This window comes from Sceloporus undulatus, chromosome 6 (assembly GCF_019175285.1).
Source record: "Sceloporus undulatus isolate JIND9_A2432 ecotype Alabama chromosome 6, SceUnd_v1.1, whole genome shotgun sequence".
NCBI classification, from domain to species: domain Eukaryota; kingdom Metazoa; phylum Chordata; class Lepidosauria; order Squamata; family Phrynosomatidae; genus Sceloporus; species Sceloporus undulatus.
Window position 1 is genome coordinate 81,215,299 of NC_056527.1, and position 18,525 is coordinate 81,233,823.

General features: G+C 41.6%; 1 protein-coding gene across 5 annotated transcripts in view; it reads left to right on the forward strand.

Moving 5' to 3' along the window:
* Positions 1–7,390: 7,390 nt before the first annotated feature.
* MARCHF10 (membrane associated ring-CH-type finger 10) overlaps positions 7,391–18,525 on the forward strand; it is a 50,492-nt gene continuing 39,357 nt past the window's right edge. For 3 of the 5 annotated variants that reach the window (XM_042475268.1, XM_042475271.1, XM_042475272.1), the window contains exons 1-4: positions 7,391–7,531; positions 10,995–11,079; positions 13,919–14,012; positions 14,182–14,337. In XM_042475268.1, coding sequence (XP_042331202.1) covers positions 13,926–14,012; positions 14,182–14,337 — 243 coding nt within the window. In that variant the 5' untranslated portion in view covers positions 7,391–7,531; positions 10,995–11,079; positions 13,919–13,925. Of the gene's footprint in view, positions 7,532–10,746; positions 11,080–13,918; positions 14,013–14,181; positions 14,338–18,525 lie in introns of those variants that run through there. The other 2 variants (XM_042475270.1, XM_042475269.1) reach the window with 2 other exon arrangements.

The window sequence follows — 18,525 nt, forward strand, 5'->3', positions numbered from 1 at the left end:
TCCATATTTGTTGGCAAAATTTAGCATTAAACACACGTTCCCAAACCCTAGTATGTGCCGGGGGTGGCACCACGGCGGTGTCCCGTTCACGCGGGCGCCTCCATCTTGACGTAAGGGACGCGCAGTGTATACATGTCACAACCGTGACGTGTGCCGTGAGCCGTAAAAAGAACCTGGTTTTTCTGGGTTCTTTTTACTCCAGAAGGACGCTGCGTGATTTGGCTACTGCAGCGTCCCTCCGGAGTTAAAACAGATGCCTCCAGCCCACTGTTTTGGGTCAGTCTGTCTTGGGCCTAAGTGTGACTCTGTGTCTGTGGATTGTGGCAGTTCTATTTGTATGTCAACATAGCTACTCATCTGAAAATGTGGAAAATAAGCAGTTCAAACTGCTTCAAACTTGATCTTAGGCTCCAGCAAAATATCAGTCCTTACTGCTTTATAGCACATGCCTTTCTACAGAAGAAGGATTCTATAGGCAGGCTTGTTTATGGAAGACCAAAGTACAGTAGTTATCTTCTCTTCTGAAAAACGACATACCGTGTAGAGCCAAACATGCAGAAATCCAACGTCCTCTCTAACTTTATCTCCATGCTGAATATTTTGTACAACTGTTGAGGGCACAAAGCCTACAACACAGGAAAGCAGCTAGGGAAAAAGAGAATGATATTGCAACCAGCAATCCAGCAACACTTGGCTTACTGTACAGGGAAGATCATACACTCCAAGTTTGTGTACTAGGTTTACAACATTATCTGGAATGAGACAGGACTCTTATCACTTCATCCTAGAAGTCTCTATAGAATTTGGACTTGGTAATCTTTTTATGTATATACTCATTAACAGAACTATGATTTGAAAAAGCAACCCCCTATCCAAGCTTCAAGAATTCAGACTGAAAACGAGTCTATGAAACAAACCTAGTAAACTTTACTGTGCTATGGACATATTTCCCCCTTTCTGTTGAGTCAAGGTGGCATAGTCCATACTGTATCAGAATGTACCCAGGCGAGTGCACTTATAGTCCATGGAAATAGACGGTAGATAAACTAACCCAGTCCAGGGTCATACACTGAGTGTCAGTGAAAACAGGGATAGTGTGAAGGAATCCAAGGTTATAGAGTCACCAAGGGAGTAATCTAAGGCATATGCCAAATTCCATAAATCCAGATTAAGAATTATCAAACAAGGGAGTACTGGATCTGTTGCCTGTGCTAATGTACAGCTGGCTGAAAATTAGCACAGTTGGCCTAATTAGTGTTCTTGTTTTAAAGAAGATCAGGACATTTGCTGTTCCTTAGCAGTGTGCATTTCAGCCTAAGATGCTCCATAAAACGAAGTGGCACTGTATCTACTTTGTGGTCTTTAGACGCTACATAAGACAGTCAGGGATCTGCTTCTGCCAGTTCCAGGCAGGACTACCAGCCTCCTCTGGCGCTCCTGTTTTCCTTCTGAGCAGACCGGCTCCAGGTAAGACATAACACATTCAACCACACAAGGGGCTACCATTGCACTCCTAACAAAACCGTTTTTGCAGCTCTCCAGGGTCCAGCAAGAGGCTGCTGTTGGCCCCTAGTCTTTGAGGAGTTGCCCTGAGCTAAAACTAAACTCTTGCCTCCAAATCACCCTAGAATTAAGACATTGGTCAGATTTCGTTGGTGCACAATGCTAGCAGTTGCCCTTTTTCTAGGGTCATGCAGCAATAACAGAAACAGGCAGGCAAATTCTGCCAGTTCTGAGAGCCTATTTCTCCAATGCTTTGCTTTCTTAATGCCATTGTACCCATGGCCTTTTTTCCTCCTCCTGGCATGGTTGATGCTGGCATAGTGCACCAACTGAATGCTGGCCTTCAGTTATAATATGCTGTATGCTGATGCTGTGTTTTAAATTAATCTATACTTTGAAAGACTGTGAAGGCTATGATGTTCATGGCCTTGGGCTGCTTTTGCTGTGTATATTCCAAAAATAAAACCTACACAAAAGAAGAAACCAAAGTGAGGGTAATTGCTGCTCTTTCAAACAGCATACTGAGGATTTTCTGTATTCCACAAACAACTCAAGGCAAACAAAAGCATTATCTTAAGGTACATACTGTATAAGTGCACAGGGATATGCACATACCCAATAATGTAGTCTAAATGAAAATGGAAGGAAATCACATAACTAATCTAAACTACAGCTAATAATTCAGGTAGAATTCAAACAGTCATATGGAAGGGAGGAGGTGGAAAGAGAGAAATGTACGCTTTTTAAAATTATTGACTTTACATTACAAATATAATAATTAAATATAATTTATGGTCAGAAGCAGAGAAACAAGTGCAAAATAAGCATAATATAACAAAATCTGAAGGATCTGAAGGTGGAAGCAATGCCACGCTAGCAGAAAATAGAAAGACTTGGAATTACAATTGAAGAAAGTCAAGGAATAAGATGAAAAGACGGTATTAAGAGTTAAATATTAAGGGGAGGGGGATGCCCACAGGTGATTTACGTAACTTTAAAACAGATCATGAAGACATTCAAATAATTAAAGATTTTCCATTCCTTGGCTCAGTCATGAATCAGAATGAAGGCCGCAGTGAGGAAATCAGAAGACTAGGATTTGGAAACATAGCTGTGAAAGAATTAGACAAAATCCTTGTAAAGATATGTAACCAAACATCAAAGTTAAGATTGTCAATGGTATTGTATTTCTGGCTTCTCTGAAAGCTGGGACAGTGCAGAAAGATGATAGGAAGAGAATCAATGAATGTGAAATGTGTTGCAGGAGGAGAGTTCTATGGATACCATCAACTGACCAAAAAGAACAAATAAATGGGTCCTAGAGCCAGTGTGATGTAGTATTTGAATGCTGGACTACAACACTGGAAAACAGGGTTTGAATCCCCATGCAGCCATGGCATCCCACTGGGTGATCTTGGGCAAGTCACATTCTCTCAGCCTCAGAGTAAAGCATAGGCAAAAGAATTTTAGGGGGATCGGACATTTAGTGCATTGTGAAGTCGAAGGCTTTCATGGCCGGCATTCATAGTTGTTTGTGGGTTTTTCGGGCTATGTGGCCATGTTCTAGAAGAGTTTATTCCTGACATTTCACCAACATCTGTGGCTGGCAACTTCCGAAGAGAAGGCGAAACGTCAGGAATAAGTTCTTCTAGAACATGGCCACAAAAAACTATTTAGTGCATTGTTCTCTTACGAGGACAATGTAATATGTGAATCTGACTGGTTTTGGTGCCTGAAAAAAACTGACTGTTACAGACTGCCAAAATAAAGCTGCTTCGGGTCTCTTTGGAAATATGCTGTTTAAATGATGCATGCATCCTAAGAATCCGGAAGCTGCACCAAAACCACACTCCAGTGCTTAGGAATGGAGTGTGGCTTTGGCGCGACCTCAGGACTCTTAGGACAGCATACCTCCAAAGAGACCCGAAGCAGCTTTATTTTGGCAGTCTGTAACAGGCACTTCTTTTAAAACTTCCTTTGTGGAAGATGGGTAGAAGAGTGCGGTTTCTCTAAGTTGAATGGCATAGTCCCAAAACTCATCTGTGATGTTAATTTGGTTGGACAGCTCAACATTTTGGTTGTTTTTACTGATGTCTCAGGCAACAAAATATCCTGGCAGCACTTGTTATGGGTGGCAAAACCTGTCCAGAGAGCTCTACATTAACACAACCTTTTTCCCCCAGTGCCATGTGAATGATTTTGATATTCCCTGCTAGGCTCACCATTCAATTTTGTGTTTTTAGTTTGTTTTTAAATGTTTTCAGAATCTATTTTAATATTGTACAGTATTAGCTAGTTTCCCTGGCAACCTGTTACTTGATGCCAATATACAACACTATAATAAGGTGTGAGTATAGCCCATTGTTTTGCAACAATTTTATTTACAGAGGATTCTTTAGTATGCATTGCTTTTCATGTACATTTTCTTGACAAAGGTCCAAAACCCACTGCAGAAATAATCCTGTTTGAGACCGTTTTAACTGCCCTGGCTCAGTGCTAGGGAATCCTGGGAACTCAACTATTGTGGCCCTAGAGCTCTCTGACAGAGAAGGCTCAATCAATGTCTTACAAAACTAGTTCCCAGAATTCCCTACCACTGAAACAAAGGCAGTTAAAGCACAGTCTCAACCGGATTATTTCTGCAGTGTGTGTTTTGGACCTAACATTTTCAGTGTCTCCTTCTCTCTAATTAAATGTAAAATCATCCTTCTGGGTTGTGTTCACACTGCAGAAATAATCAGTTCGGCACCAGTTTAACTGCCCTGGTTCAATGCTATGGAATTCTGGGAACTGGGTTGGTTGTGCAGTTAAAGTGGTGTCAGACTGGATCATTGTGGTCCAACAAACTCCAGTTCCAGAATTCCATAGCATTGAGCCAGAGCAGTTAAAGCAGTGTCAAATGGATTATTTAGCCTCAACTCATGCTCAAAATGGAGGACAATTTAACATTTTCCTGTACACGAAGGCTGAAATGTAGGACATGTCCTGCAAAGGGCCAGTATGCATGGGCAGTCTCCCATCCAAAAGCTAACCAAGGCTGATCCTCACATAGCTTCTCAGGTGGTGCCTTTATTCCACATCACAACCCGCGCATGCGCAGGAAATCTATCTCCCGCTCAGCTGCCCTGAAGGCGGGTCCAGTTTTGCGCAAGTTGATGCGTCCACGATTACGCCACCTCGGACTGGCGCCCGTAAAACCTCGAGACGCACAATGACAGAGAAAGGAAAAACTCTCTTCGGAGTGGCGGGGGTGTCGCCACGCCCTCTTTCTTGTCCGTCTTTTCTGATTGGCTGATGCGTCTTGCTTGGCGCACAAGCCCGATCCCTTGGGGCTTACCGCCTGACACTCCCTTTCGAATCCCAGAGATAGGAAAAAGCATAGAGTAGAACGCGAAGCTCACACAAAGGCCCTGTTTCACCTTTAGTACCAAAATATCACACTCTAGCAATTTTAACGTTTGTAACTGATTTTTGTTATAAACACTAAAGCCACACTGTTTCCCTCATCCTAAAACAATGCCCCAACTTGTTGTTATTGTTACTAGTGTCAGCGGGCTTCTAATTATGGCAACCTCTAAGTCAGTCTGTCACCAAATCTCTTGCAGACTCAGGGCTGTGGCTTCCTTGAGTAAGGCTTTTGTTGATGTGTGACCTTCAAGTCATTTCAGAAAGTTGAACCTATAAAATAAGGGTTTTCTGGGCAGTTTCTTCAGAGGGGGTTGCCATTGCCATCTTGAGGCTGAGAGAGTGTGACTTGGCCAAGGTCACCCAGTGACTTCCATGCTGAGGGGATTTGAACCCTGGTCTCCAGACGTCAGAGCCCAATGCTCAAACCATTATGCCACACTGGCTCTCTTGAGTTATTAGTATCATTGCTATTATTAAGATTTATTTATAAAGCACTATAGGTTTACACAGCGCTGTACATACAGTCAATTAAAATAAATAAAATAAAGATCTGCTGGTGGCATACACTCTACAAAGAACAATAGGTATACATATATTAAATTGGAAGAAAACAAAATAAAACAAACAGGTTTACTCTAATACTCTAAAACACAGAATAGTCTATCCATCTGTAATGCAACTTCCTCTTTCTTGCTGTCTTCCACCTTCACAAGCATTACTGTCTTTTCTAGTGAGTTTTGTCTTCTCATATATGGCCAAAGTATCACCGTCTCTAGTTTTTTGTGGGTTTTTCAGGCTATGCAGCCATGTTCTAGAAGAGTTTTTCCTGACGTTTCATCAGCATCTGTGGCTGGCATCAGATACCAGCCACAGATGCTGCCGAACGTCAGGAATAAACTCTCTAGAACATGGCTGCATAGCCTGAAAAACCCAGTATGGATGCCGGGCATGAAAGCCTTCAACTTCCTAATACAGAAAAGCCTTCAACTTAATAATACAGTCTCAAAATTTTGGCTTGTAGGGAGAGTTCAGGCCGAGCGATTGCTTAAGGCTGGATTAGAACAGGAATTCTTCTGTCTTTGGTCTTGAATGGACCCTGGCATAAACATCACATGCCATTTGCCACAATCTTGGTTTTGTACTGATTTCAAAGGGCAGTTCTCACTCCTATCTCTAGGGAATTTAAAAATTGCTCCTCCCCAACCCCGCACAAGATTGATGATACTAATGTATAATGGAAATGATGTGTACTGGACTGTATTACCTTGCTTATTTCTACCCTGTTCTTAATACATGTTTTCTATACTATATATTAGTGTGTGCATATATAATATATATATTACACTTAATATACACCGTCCATATACTTGCATTAAATAGAAAAGACTTGGAATGATTACTGAAGAAAGTCAAGGAAAGAAATGTGAGGTCAAGGCTTTCACAGCCAGCATCCATAGTCGTAGGTTTTTGTGTGTGTGTGTGTGTTGTTCTGGAAGAGTTTATTCCTGACATTTCTCTGAAGATGCCAGCCACACATGCTGGCAAACGTCAGGAATAAACCCTTCCAGAGCATGGCCACCTAGCGCCAAAACACACACCACACCACACACACAAATCAAGGAGAAAGTGCAAAGGCAAGTCTTCAGCTGAACATTACAAAAACAAAAATAATGACCACAGGTGATTTATGTAACTTTAAATCTATGTGAGACTTTCACGAAGTTCAAGATTTTCCATATCTTGATATAATCAGAATATACTGCTGTCAAGAAATAATAAGAAGATATGACTGGAGGGGCAGCTGTGAAGGAACTAGGCATGTAAAGCTATTTCCACTGAATACTACAGTTCGGATTGTCCATGCCCTTATATTCCCATTTCTATGCATGTGTTGTAGAAGGTGGACATGAAGAAAGCTGAAAGAAATTCAACTCATTTGAAATGTGGTGCTCTAGAGGGAGTTCTCTGGATATCATGACTGCTAGCTAGAAAGATAACTATAGGGCCAGACAGGGCCAAAATAAAGCTGCTTCGGATCACTTTGGAGTATGCTGTTTAAATGACGCATGTGTCCTAAGAGGCCAGAAGTCCACCACAAGCCATGCTCCAGTCCTAAGGTAATGTTGGTCAGTGTCACTTAACATTCTGTATCTATTCAAAATATAGCTGTGTAGACTGCATCCACACTGGAGAAATAACCTGGTTTGGCAGCACTTTAAATGTGTCTTGGCTGAAGGCTATGGATTCGGGAGTTGGGTTTGTTGTGGGGCACCCACAACAAACTCCAACTCCCAGAATTCCCTAACCTTCAGCCAAGACACATTTAAAGCGCTGCCAAACCGGGTTATTTCTCCAGTGTGGATGCAGCCTTAGTCTCACATGTGCTGCAACAAGGTCTCTATACTTTTCTGTGATCTATGTTCATTGACGCAATACGTCCTTTTGCTCCTCCCTCCCCCCGCCCACGACTCAACGGGAAAGGCGGTGGTTGCTAGGGAACCTAGAGACGCCACGCCGCCCGGCTTTGAGCAAGAGCTGGAGCGAGGAAAGGAGGCCTGGGGCGCGCGCCGGAGGGGAGAAAGCAGGCTGGCTCTCTGGCAGGCGGAAGCGGAAGTGGAAGGTGGGGGGGCTTTTCTGACTGCCAGAGCCACCTGCTTTAAGTGTGGAGGCCACCTGGTTTCCTTTCTGCCCCCGGGTCCCTGGCACTGAGGTCCAAAACAAAATGCAGGAGTAATCCAGTTTGAGACCACTTTGACTGCCTTGGCTCCGTGCTCGGATCCTGGGAATTGTAGTTTATTGTAGCACCAGAGCTCTTGACAGAGAGGCTCAATGTCTCACTAAACTACAGTTTCCAGAATTCCATAGCATGGCATGGCAGTTAAAGTGGTGTCAAACCGGATTATTTCTCTGTATATTCGCAAAGTGGGGTTACTCTACTTAACAGGTCTCCCACATAATGAAGGTATTGCCCTCCGCCAGAAAGGAATTCTTCCCTTTGCAATATTTTCCACCAGTCGCCCCATATCTAGCCTTACAGGAAGTTAAAAACTTTTGGGGCACTTAAAAATACCGGTTTAGGCATCCAAAGAAAGGAGCGGGTGAGATGCGGTGATGGAGAGAAGAGCGCTGAGGTCCCATTTGACGGCCAAAGGACAAACAAAGGGGTCCTGGATCAGATCAAGCCGGAAAACTCCTGGAAGAAGCCAAGATGACCAAGAGAGAGGAGGACTCATTGGAAAAGACGTAATGCTGGGAAAGTGGAGGGAAGTAGGAGAGGGAGGCCACATGCCAGATGGATGGACTCTATTGGTCAATGGTATCAAGTTGCGGCAGTTAACAACAAAAGAGTTACTAAGGGGTGCTATCCAGTGTCTCTTTGCAAAGCTAGACATTTCTTCCTGCTGTTGTGTGCCTTCCAGCTGTTTCCGACTTACGGCAACCCTAAAAGAGAACGCTATTGTGCGTTTTTCTTGGCAAGATTTATTCACAGGGGGTTTGCCTTTGCCTTCCCCTAAGGCTGAGAGAGTGTGACTTGCTCAGGTCACCCTGGGGGGTTATAGCTGAGCCGGGAATGAACTGGCCTCCAGAGTCATAGTCCAGCACTCAACCATATGCTATGCTGGCTCTTTTAAAGCTCAGAATAGGGGACTGAAAGAAGATTTGGGGGGGGGGGAGATCTCATTTGGGGTCAGTGACTTAATTTCTCTGTACTGAATCCCTAACTTAGCTTGGAAGATGTCCCTCCCCCCCCAGTTTTCTCCAAGTGGAATATACAGTGGTCTCTCCACATTTGCTGAAGTTAGGTGTGAAGGATCCCCATGAATTTGGAAAACCACAAATAAAAACACACTATTCTCTTTAGCTAAGAGAACACCTCTCTAGGAATCTCTAGGTCCTCCAGTGCAACTCTGTGGTCAACATCTGCCAGAAGTTAATCATAGAATTATCCTGCAGGACTTACAAATGCCTAGGAAATATTACTACAGGAACTTATAGGTTCTCAGCACAACTCCTATGGTCACATGTCCGGCAGAGTTGTGTGGAGGACTTAGAGATTCCTAGAGAGAACATATTAATCAAAACTACAAGTAATCAATCTGCAAAAGTCGAAGCTGCAAGTGTGGAGGGAAAATGTATTGCACCTCACTGGAAGATACCTGAATGTTCTCCGTATGTATTGTTGAGTGCTTACTTATGGTGACCCATGAATGAATCATGGTTTGTTAGCAAGGAATGCTCAGAGGTGGTTTTGCGAGTTTCTTCCTCTGAATATAGCCCCCAGCACTTGGTATTCCTTGGCAGTCTCCATCCAGTATAACCAGAGCTGACCCTGATCAGTTCCCAAGATCAGATGGGGTCTGATGCCTTTATGGTACTTTAGTCCAGAATGAAATGCTCACTTTTGTTGTTGTTATTCACACTTTCGATCCCGATGCATGGCGAGCTGTGTATGAGATATCTTCCAAGACTTTGGATATCTCCCAAGCCTGTCCCCCACTGCTTTTTTCCGGTCCTGTAATTCATATCTGTGACCTCCTTAATAGAGTCCTTCCATCAACTCTCTACCACAATAATTTTAAAGGATAGGCACTGCAGCCAATAATTTCAATATTATACTGAAGGAAACTTTGACCACATGCAGCTTTGATTTAAGTATTCCATAATGGGGAAAAGAAAAGTGCTTTGATTAGAGCTAACTATGACTAAGTCAAGAGCCTCTACAGACTGGCAATTTGCTGTGATGTGGGGGCATGGTGTACACACGCCGCGTGCTCCCATGCTGGTGTCGTGCCACGTGCCAAATGCATGGCGGGAGCATTACGGCGCTCCATTGTGCAGTGTTTAAATGCACTGTGCCAAAGGAGAATCCAAAAGCTCCCACCAAGTGGTTAGGGTGCCCTTTCTGCAGCACAAAAAGGAGCCGCTTTTTGTGGCTTCTTTTTGTGCCACGGAAGGCCAGATCGGGCCATGGCCTGTAGTTGCCACGACCCGATCTGGGGAGGAAAGGGGGCGGCAGAACATCCAAAGGGCAGTCTGTGATTTCCTCAGTTCTCATTATTCTTTCTTTATTTCCAATGCTTAACTCTCATCCACTTAGATCAGTGGTTCCCAACCTTACTAATGCCACGACCCTTTATACAGTTCCTCATGTTGTGGTGACCCAAACCCATGAATTATTTTCATTGCTCCTTCATAAACTGTAATTAATAGGTGTTTTCCATGGTCTTAGGCGACCCCCATGAAAGGGTCATTCAACCCCAAGTGGTCCTGACCCACAGGTTGGGAACACTGACCTTAGCTGGAATGTTTTAGTCCTTCTGTCACATTTGTTGCTGTATTGACATAGCGCTAGACCCACCTTATCTTTTTTGATATTTTCATCTGAAGAGTGGTACAATCCTCAGCTTCCAGACAAAATGTGGAAAATGTACATTCTCTCGGATGCTAGGATTGCATTTCTCATCATCCACCATTATTTGTTGTGCTGAAAGGGTTTGTAGCCACACTTTCTCCTGTTCTAGCACTTTCGTGCAACGTTTATACAACTGCAGACATCCAGATTTATTTCCTGCGCAGTATGTAGAGATCTTTGCAGCATCTTTGAGACTAACTGGGGAAAAAGAAGTTGGCAGCATGAGTTTTTGCAGACTAACGTCTATTTCCTCAGATGTATTTGGAGGAAGTAGACTTTAGTTTATGAAAGCTCATGCTGCCAACTTCTTTCTTTCTGTTAGACTCAAAGGTGCTCCAAGATCTCTCTACATATTGATTCTACAAACACGGCTATATCTTTTAATATTTTCTGCTCAGTTTAGTATAAGAAACTAGGAAATACTTGGAAATACGTATCTATTGGGGGAGATATTCTCACCAGTGACATGTCATAGTTCTCAGAATATTATTAAGTCACTGAAAATGTCAAGGGAAACAGAATGTTTGTATCTCAGAGAACCACAGTGCCTGGTTCACTGATTCCCTCTCTGTCTTCTTTTCAGTATAATCTTCCATTTTCCCCATGCCCTTTCCTCCCCTCTCTGTTTCCCTTTCCTTCTCCCTCCTCCCTTTCCTTTTGCTCTACACAGTGTGTCAATCTTGCCTCCAGAGGATCAATTCTGCACAGTAGAGCACCGCAATGAGAGGGCAACAACAGCTGCAGTGATCTTGAATGTGAGTGTCATTTAGGTTAAGGCCACAATAGGCACAGAACAGCAAATGAGAGCCATCAGTGGTTCTTCTCTCACCCTTTCTCTCACCCTTTTCTAATGTAGTTGAATTCTAGAGTCTCCAGCATCCACATGGGCCTTTTATCCAGTAGTGTGGAATTGAAATAAGGTGTAGGAGAATGGATCCTGCTGGTAGCAGGAAACAAATAGCTTTGGTTTCTAAGTATTTGAGCCCCACAAAAGACACTGAAATGATCTGCATGCAGGAAGTCTTTGGTTCAGTCACTTCAGACAGGGCTAAGAAAGAATTGTGTTTGGAACTTTAGTAGCCACTACCAATTAGAATAGACAGTAGTGGGCTATACACACCAATGGTCTGACTCAGTATTAGGCATCATGCTGTGTTCCAGGCCATAATGTTTAGCAGAAGATTGCCATCTTTACTGGTGCACCTACTGGTAAAATTAATAACAGCACAATACTGTGCATGTCTAATCAAAACTATGTGTCTAAGTCAGATACTTTGATATAAGACTAGTCTAACAGTGCATAAATTATCATAGGAAATCCTATCATATACTGTACTCTATTGGTAAAGCCTATGAGGATGCTGGGTGCATCTTTCCCCACTAACCAGCTTTTTGGTCCTGGCTAGGTTTTTGGCCCTAACACTCTAGATCTGTGCACATAACTCTTCTTGCATGTACATTCATTTTTATTTATCATATAGTGGTGTTTGCTGATACAGAAAAGTCTATTTTTATACATCTGTTCAAGACTTTCCCAGCCTGATATCTTCCAGATGTGTCAGATTACACACCTATCTTGTCATCCAATGACTTGCTGCCTGTGATAGAAAGGAGCTGTAGTCCAGTTGTTCTGATGGGTGACAGGTTGAAGGCTGGATGAAGCTCCCAATTTTAAATAAATAAAGGAACGTCTAAAAATAGTTTACCTGGGAGAAGTTATACCCTGACAAATTTCTTTATCACTGTGCCATCAGTTATGTAATGGTGTAAATTGTTGGAGAGCCAACATGGTGTAGTGGTTTGAGAGTTGGACTATAATAGACGAATAGCAATAGCAAGTACATTTCTATAACGCTTATCAGTGCACTTAAGCACTCCCTAAGTGATTTACAATGTATAAGCTAATTGCCCCTAACAAGCTGGCTACTAATTTTAGCGACCCCAGAAAGATGCAAGCCTGAGTTGAGCCTGAGCCCCTCACTGGTACTGAACTCACAGTCTTGTGGTTTGTGAGTGAGTGGCTGCAGTATAGGCATTTAACCACTGTGCCACCAGGGCTCTCCACTGTGCCAACAGTGTTCAAATCCCCACTCAGACATGAAACACCGGTTGACTTCAGATGAGTTACGTTCTCTCAACCTCAGAAGGCAAAGGCAAACCGCATCTGAGTAAATTTTGCCAAGAAAAACTCATGATAGGTTAGCTCTCTCTGTGAGTTTTTATATGTGCCCTGAAGTCGCCTGTTGACTTATGGCAAGCCCATGAATTTGACAGAGTTTTCTTAAGCAAGGAAGACTCTTCCTGTTTATAAGTGTAAGTGGTCTTTCCTCACATCCAATTCCCCACTCAAAAAGAAAGGTTAGTGATGTGTTCAGCAAGACTAATGAACTCATACTAAATATTTTGCAACTCCAGACTGGAAACTAAATAATCATAGTTCCTGCAGGTTTGAAACAATGCCTCACACAAAACAAGAACTGGAGTATATCTTGTTTTTACTTGGAATAGAAGCATTGACATGGAATGTGTCCATGTTCATAATTTGCTTTTAAAGGTGATCCATTGTTGATTACCTTCAAGTCAACTTTCACCCTATGAATAAAAGATGTCCAAGACTCCTGGTCATCAGATGCCCTGCTCAGATCTTGAAAACTCAGTGCCATGGCTTTCTTGATTGAATCAGTTTACCTACAGTACAGTACAATGGTGTCACTAGAGGGGTATGGGAGTGCAGTCTACACCAGATGGCACCGCAGAAGGGGGTCACTCCATGTCTGGCCCTCCACCTGTTGCAGTGTGTGTGTGTGTGTAGTGCTGCTGCCACGCAGTGGTGGGTGCACATCCATGCTGGCTTTCTCATTACCCTGGCTCTCTTCACCAAGGGAGCCACGGCAGCAGGGAACGCAGTGTGGTAGGAATGCATGCCCCCGCCAGCTTCCCCTCCCCTGCTCTGGCTCCCTTCACCAAGGGAGCTAGGGCAGGGGGGAAGAAGGTGAGGGTGGTGGAAGCATATCCCACCAGCCAACCTGGGGGTGAGTTGACATATGATCCAAATGGCCTTGCTTTGGGGGATATATTACTAGCCATATTTGTTTTGCTTTTATAAAAGGCTGTTTCTGTTTGCAGAATGTCCTTCACTTTTGAATTGTAGGAAGACATAAGAGAAAAACAAATTGAATGGTGGGTAGAGCCATAACAAGAAATAAACGAAGCAGTTAAGAGGAACATAACCACTTAGGTTTGCTATACAAAACAAACCAACCTCTCCCAATCAGATCAACTTGGAACACTAAGAAACCATAGCCACTCCCAAAAGAAAAGTGGTTGCCATTGCCATTTAAGGCTGTTTCTTAAACAGACAGGCATGCTAAAGGTGTTACTCATAAACTGGTTTTAACTGGAATCTGGCAGCAAAGTTCCAGATCTATAAAAAGTTCAATGAAAGTTTAGAGGAATTTAGATTACATCAATGTATTAGTTCTGAAGTTGTTTTTGTAGCCTATTGCTATCAAATGTTGAATCTGAAGAAAAAGAGAGAGCTCCCCAAGATCACCATCCATTTTATGATAATCTGTTGTATTTGCTTTCCTGAAGTATTATCATGTATGAAGCAAAAGAAAGACAGAAGTTTATCAGTGATGCTCAGTACCTGAGAGAGATGCAGCATAAGATGGATTCAGAGTATCAGGTATGAAGGTTCTTCTTTCAGTGTTGATTTTTGCATATACATGAGTACAAAGCATTGATGAGTTGAAATGGCGCACGGGGGGGGGGGTAGTGCCAGTTTTATCAGTTACATCTTTGCTTGAATCCAGGCTCCACATAACGCCTCATTTCAAACAAATGTATTTCTGAAGGCTTGCCTGAGAAAACAAGAGCTGGCCAAAGAGCAGCCTGAAAAGAAGCGAGACCAGCACCACAGACAAGAAATGAGGCAGACAACTATATCTTCCATCTCTGCTGTGCGTAGTTATGAAAGGCCATGGGTTTCGAGACTTCCTGCTAATAGACAGGTAACTATTGGTAACTTTGAGGAATAAAAGTCAAATGGAAGAGTATACAGTATTGATAATAGTCCCTTGCTGTTGCTTTTTTGTCTTCACATCATTTCCAACTTATGGCTACCCAGAGGTTAACCTATCAAGAGGTTTTCTTAGCAAAATTTGTTCATAGGTGGTTTACCTTTATCTTCCTTTGAGGCTGAGAGAGTATGGCTTGCCCAAGGTCACTATGGGTTTCTATGGCTGAGTGGGAATTTGAATCCTGGTGTTTACATAGTTCAACACTCAAACCACTACCCCATGCTGGCTCACAGTCCCTTGCTACACCCAGCAAATTCATGAAGAATGATATATATATATATACAGTGGCCCTTGTTATCCGCTGGGGTTTGGTTCCAAGACCTCCCATGGATAACAAAATCCATGGATGCTCAAGTCCCATTAAATACAATGGCATAGCAAAATAATGTCCCTTATATAAAATAGCAAAATCAAGGTTTGCTATTTGAAATTTATACTTTTTAAAAAAATATTTTCAAGCTGTGGATGCTTGAATCTGTGGATAAAAAAATCCGTGGATAAGAAGGGCTGACCGTGTGTGTGTGTCACACTTAACAATTATTTTGAAGTCTGAAAAACTTAATTTCTTTGACATACATTTCTTTTATCTTAACAAAATCTCAGTACTCATCAATGTTTGTACTGTTCTCAGTGAGGAGCAAAGATGTGAGGATGCAGGGAAGTACAGATAGATTCCTCTTAAGAAAGCCTTTGTTGTTGTTGTTAACCACTCTTGAGTCGATCTTGACCCGTAGTGACTCTATGGATGAGGCATCTCCAAGACTCCCTGTTCTGCACTGTTCTGCTTAGTTCCTGCTTTCTCATACCCGTGACCTCTCTAATAGAGTCCATCTATCTAGCAAGTGGCCTTCTTCTCTTTCTGCTTCCCTCCACCTTTCCTAACATTATTGTTTTTTTCCAATGAGTTGTGCCTTCTCATACTGTGTCCAAAGTATGACAGCCTCAATTTTTCAGTCTTGGCTTCCAGGGAGATTTCTGGTTTGATCTAGTTTGATCTGTTCTAGGACCCATTTGTTTGTCTTTTTGGCTGTCCACTGAATCCTCAGCACCCTTCTCCAGCACCACATCTCAAAGGAACTGATTTTCTTCCTATCTTCTTACTTAACTGTCCAGTTGTCACATCCATAGGGAATACAGTGGCTTGTATAATTCTACCATTTGTACTCAGTTGTATATCTTTACATTTTTCTAGCTCTTTCATAGCGACCCTCCTCATTCTTAATCTTCTTCTGATTTCCTGGCTGCAGTCGCAATTCCTATCAATGTTTGATCCCAGGTATGAGAACGCTTTTACTATTTCTATTTCTTCATTGTCTAGGTTGAATTTGTGTAGATTCTCCTGTGGTCATTATTTTTGTTTTCATTACATTCAACGGTAAGCCTGCCTTTACACTTTCTTCCTTGATCTTACTTTGTAGTTGTTCCAGGTCTGAGAGGTTTTCTGCTAGTATTATGGTGTTGTCTGCGTATATTAGATTGTTGAAAGCCTACCCAGGCAGTTTTATGTGATCTTCATCAGCGTAGAACCCACTGTAGCCCTTCCAAGTTATCTCTGAAAGCCGTGGACTGCTTGCCTAAATAGAAATCTAAGCGAAGGAAAACATGGTGTCAGTAAATTCTCCTAAACTTGACCTCCCTTATTGGGAGTGGATACTTGTGTGGTAAAAACATTGTGAAGAGTGACATAACTTTATCAATAACTTTTAAAATAATATGTAACTTTACTATTTTTGTTTAGGAGGATTTTAATCTTCATCTATTCATCTAGGAAGCAAAAGGATGGAAAAGGGTTACACAAATACATGTTCTTGTTGTTTATACCCATTCTTAAGTCACCTAGGGCCCAAACAGACAAGCCAAAAAAAAAGCTGCTTTGGGTCACTTTGGAAGTATGTTGTTTAAATGACACACACATCTCAAGAGGCCAGAAGCTGCACCAAAGCTACACTGCCATCCTTAGGACTGGAGTGTGGCTTTGGCGTGGCTTCCAACCACTTAAGACAAATGCATCATTTAAACAGCATACGTCCAAAGTGACCCGAACCAGCTTTATTTTGGCCTGTCTGTTTGGGCCCTTAGTCACTTGAGAATTATACGTAGTGGTGCTAAATCTCTTCCTCAGAAATTCTGAGTAGACCTTCTTTTGCAAGAGGGAGCTGTAGACATAATATTACTGTAACTATATACAAGCCACTTAAGAATTACAAGAACACAGATGGAAGTAAACTGATGTTACATTCACAGCAACATAAATCTAATTTATCAAAATCCACATGTTAATTGTGAGATCATCCCCTTACCAAGTCTCCAGTCAAAAAAACCCACATAGCTGCATCCAGCTAAACTTCCTTAGTTTTCTCAGACTGGGAAAACTAGCTTTGTTTTCTGTTTTCAGAAAACAGATCTGAGCCTCTTCGATTTTGATATGACAGATCTGAACCAATTTTGAGCCAAGTCCATTTCTTTTTATGTCTAATCACTAGGGATTCCCCCTGTTTTGTACCATTGTTTTTACACTATGAAAAGCCTTTCAGGGTAGAGCGAATGAGACAAGCAGGTCATGCTCTTGAGAAGCAACAGTACTGAATCAACTCAGAGTTTACTAGGCTAGTAACCAATACCCAGATTTCAAAAAATTAAGGGCTTATTGTAAGATTTAGGATATAAAACAAAACAAAAGTGAATAATTTAAAATATTGCAGCATTAAATGATGTGTTCTATTTAAAACACTATATGGCCAGTAAGAAACTGTTATACTTACAGTTCGAAGTGAGAACTATTCAGTTCCAAACAAGAGACATATATTCTGAGAAAAACTATTCTACTTTGTGTGTATAGCCTAGGATTTGGCAACAAAACAATACCTATGTTGTGAAGATAGGTTTCTTGTACCCAAAATGAGTAAACCTTCCCATTGACAGATGAGTAGAGAAACTACTGATTAGACAAGCTCTATGAAGATACAACGTACAGTATTGTCTTGCATGAATGAATTTTCCAAACTAGCAGGTTATTTAAACTTCATATACTGACGTAAAGCGTCCCGTTCTGTTCATATGTGAAAGCTGCAGGTGAAGCTCATAACATCTAATGGAGTCAGCTCAAGATAAATCAGATCTGGTCAAGGTAGATAAGTCAAGCAATGGCAGGAAAGTCAAAGCAGAACTCCTCCTATGCAGAGGATGTATAAAAACAGATCCTGGATATCTTCAGGGGTGCACCAGTGGGCTGAAGCTGTCTTTTGCTAGGAGAATAGAAGGATGTTTTTTTCATCAGAAAGCTAAAGCCATCTTAAATTGTATGTAGGCTGATTATCCTTTGAGTCAGAGCACTAGGGCAGGATCATCTCTAACTAGGAGTGCTGTAAATAAAATGCTCTTCTTTCCCTGAAGGAGCAGTCTAAATCTATCAGAGTCTTCTGCTTTACGCTGAAAGATCCATGTGCTGGGAATTATGAAAAATATAAGAAAAAAGACACTTAATTTTTTAAAATGCTGATAGAAATTGGTTATGAACCACCACCCCAACTTTGTTGATACTTAAAGATGCATTGTATAACATTTGTATTTGTCAAAACAGTTTTTGTGATTATTCATCTGCCTTCATTATCTAACATTTAGTTTATTTAGGGATGTTCTGGTGTGTGTGTTTAATGAGCATTTGTCTGTTTTCTGCATTAATTTATCAGACTGCAGATGAAAAAAAATATGGTTTTATTTATGCAAACGCTTATTATTGCCTTATTTTTGCATAATATATCTGTCAGTTTGTTTATTATACAGTTTAAAAAACAAAATAAGCCAATTTTTCATATTAGATCTCATTTAATACCCCTCTTTTGGCAGATAAATAAAAGTTAATCTATTAATATTAACATGGATAAGCCATGAAGAAGGCTGTTTTCTTCGATCCTTTATTTGCTTTTGCTTTTAAAAAAACAAACATGTAATTTCTGTATTCTGTGAGATCACTGTTTCTTTATCCTTATAACGCAACAAAACAAAAAGACAGTGAGACAGTTTTTATATGCTGAGTAGTAAAATAATTGGCTAATTTCCTTGGATGTATTAGCTACATTAGAAGGATCTTTCATAATAAATCTGTTGTCCTTGTTATGG